Source organism: Histoplasma capsulatum, genomic scaffold, assembly GCF_000149585.1.
Source record: "Histoplasma capsulatum NAm1 scaffold_207 genomic scaffold, whole genome shotgun sequence".
NCBI classification, from domain to species: domain Eukaryota; kingdom Fungi; phylum Ascomycota; class Eurotiomycetes; order Onygenales; family Ajellomycetaceae; genus Histoplasma; species Histoplasma mississippiense.
This window is the reverse complement of record NW_001813775.1, coordinates 1-1,315: the sequence shown is the minus strand read 5'-3', so window position 1 is coordinate 1,315 and position 1,315 is coordinate 1. Positions and strand designations below refer to the sequence as shown.

Here is a 1,315-nt window from a genome sequence, read left to right as displayed (position 1 = left end):
CCACACTCAGTTTCGGCCCATGCCAGACATATTCGACTGTGCTCAGCAGTGGATTGACCTTGCCAAGGAAATCAGTCGGCTATACCCATGTTCATGGGCCACTGTAAACAACAGCTAACATCCGAAGCTAGCAACTTCCGTAGGTCGGGAACTCAAGGGATGACCCCGATATACTGCTACTCTAGTGACTGGCTGTCGTTTCGAGATAGTACTGATTATCTCAGCGATTTTTCGGATTAGAACCAACGTGTTCGCTGTCTTAGGAACTAGATTCTGAGCGAAAATCCTCGCGCAGTCAGAAAGTGGGGAAGAAAGAAAGAAGAGAAACGCGACCATGTTGCGCCATTCCATATTTTCGCTCTCAAGTTTACTGGCATATGCCACCTTAAGCTTGGGACGCATGAAGACGTTCAATGTTCATGATGACGTATTGGCTTTCCCGCAGGTGAGAATTATTCTACTCTTCTTCAAGAAGAAATGAAAATGGATGTACTGGCTAACTTACATAAACCGCGTTTTTAATCTAGTTTGAAGTTCATTTCCCTCCTGAATATATCCTCGCTTCAGATGTGCAAGAGGCATTAGCACACCAACCATCATCCTCGAAACAAAGTTCTGCGACCTCCTTGTTATCACCTCCGTCGTCACCACCCCTCGATTCCATAGTGCACCTAGAGAGATCGCGGCAACAGGCTCCATTGCAAGATGAGAAGGAAGAAGCTGAAAAAGAGGAGCACACTCCTCCCGATGACGGGGTGGAGAGATATGAAGAAATGATTCTCGAAGGTGCCCGATACCTTTGCTCTGTGCCCAAAGTGGCAGCGACAAATGAAATAGAAGATGCGGCTACAACCCCGGCTGAGCAAGAGAAAGAACTGGCGCGAGCTGCTGATCGTGGATTGGAATTACTTAGTGATATGAAAGGGAGATGTATGTACTACGTTGCGGGATGGTGGTCTTATTCCTTCTGTTATATGGACCAGATCAGGCAGTTTCATGCTCTGGCGCCGGGGAATGGAGTCCCGGCTTACCCGCCTGTTGAAGACCCTGCCGCGCAATCTTATGTCTTAGGAAGATTCCGTGGCGAGAAGCAGGGCAATAAGAATGGAAAGGGTAGTAGAAATAGCCAGTCGTCGTCTGGCGGTGATCGAAAATCCTCTACAACGGAGGTGGCAGAGCTACAGGCCAATGGTGACTCGCGCTACCTCGTGCAACGTCTGGAGGATGGAACCTTATGTGACATAACTGGCAAGAATCGAAAGATTGAAGTCCAGTTTCACTGCCACCCGCAATCGACGGATCGCATTGGGGGATC

General features: G+C 48.7%; 1 protein-coding gene across 1 annotated transcript; it reads left to right on the top strand.

The window, feature by feature from the left end:
* Positions 1-527: 527 nt before the first annotated feature.
* HCAG_09312 (predicted protein) lies at positions 528-1,240 on the top strand (the record flags this gene model as incomplete). Its single annotated transcript, XM_001535718.1, has 2 exons — positions 528-1,191; positions 1,224-1,240. Coding segments are annotated over 2 exons (681 nt in total), but the record flags the coding sequence as incomplete, so codon positions are not given.
* Positions 1,241-1,315: the final 75 nt, after the last annotated feature.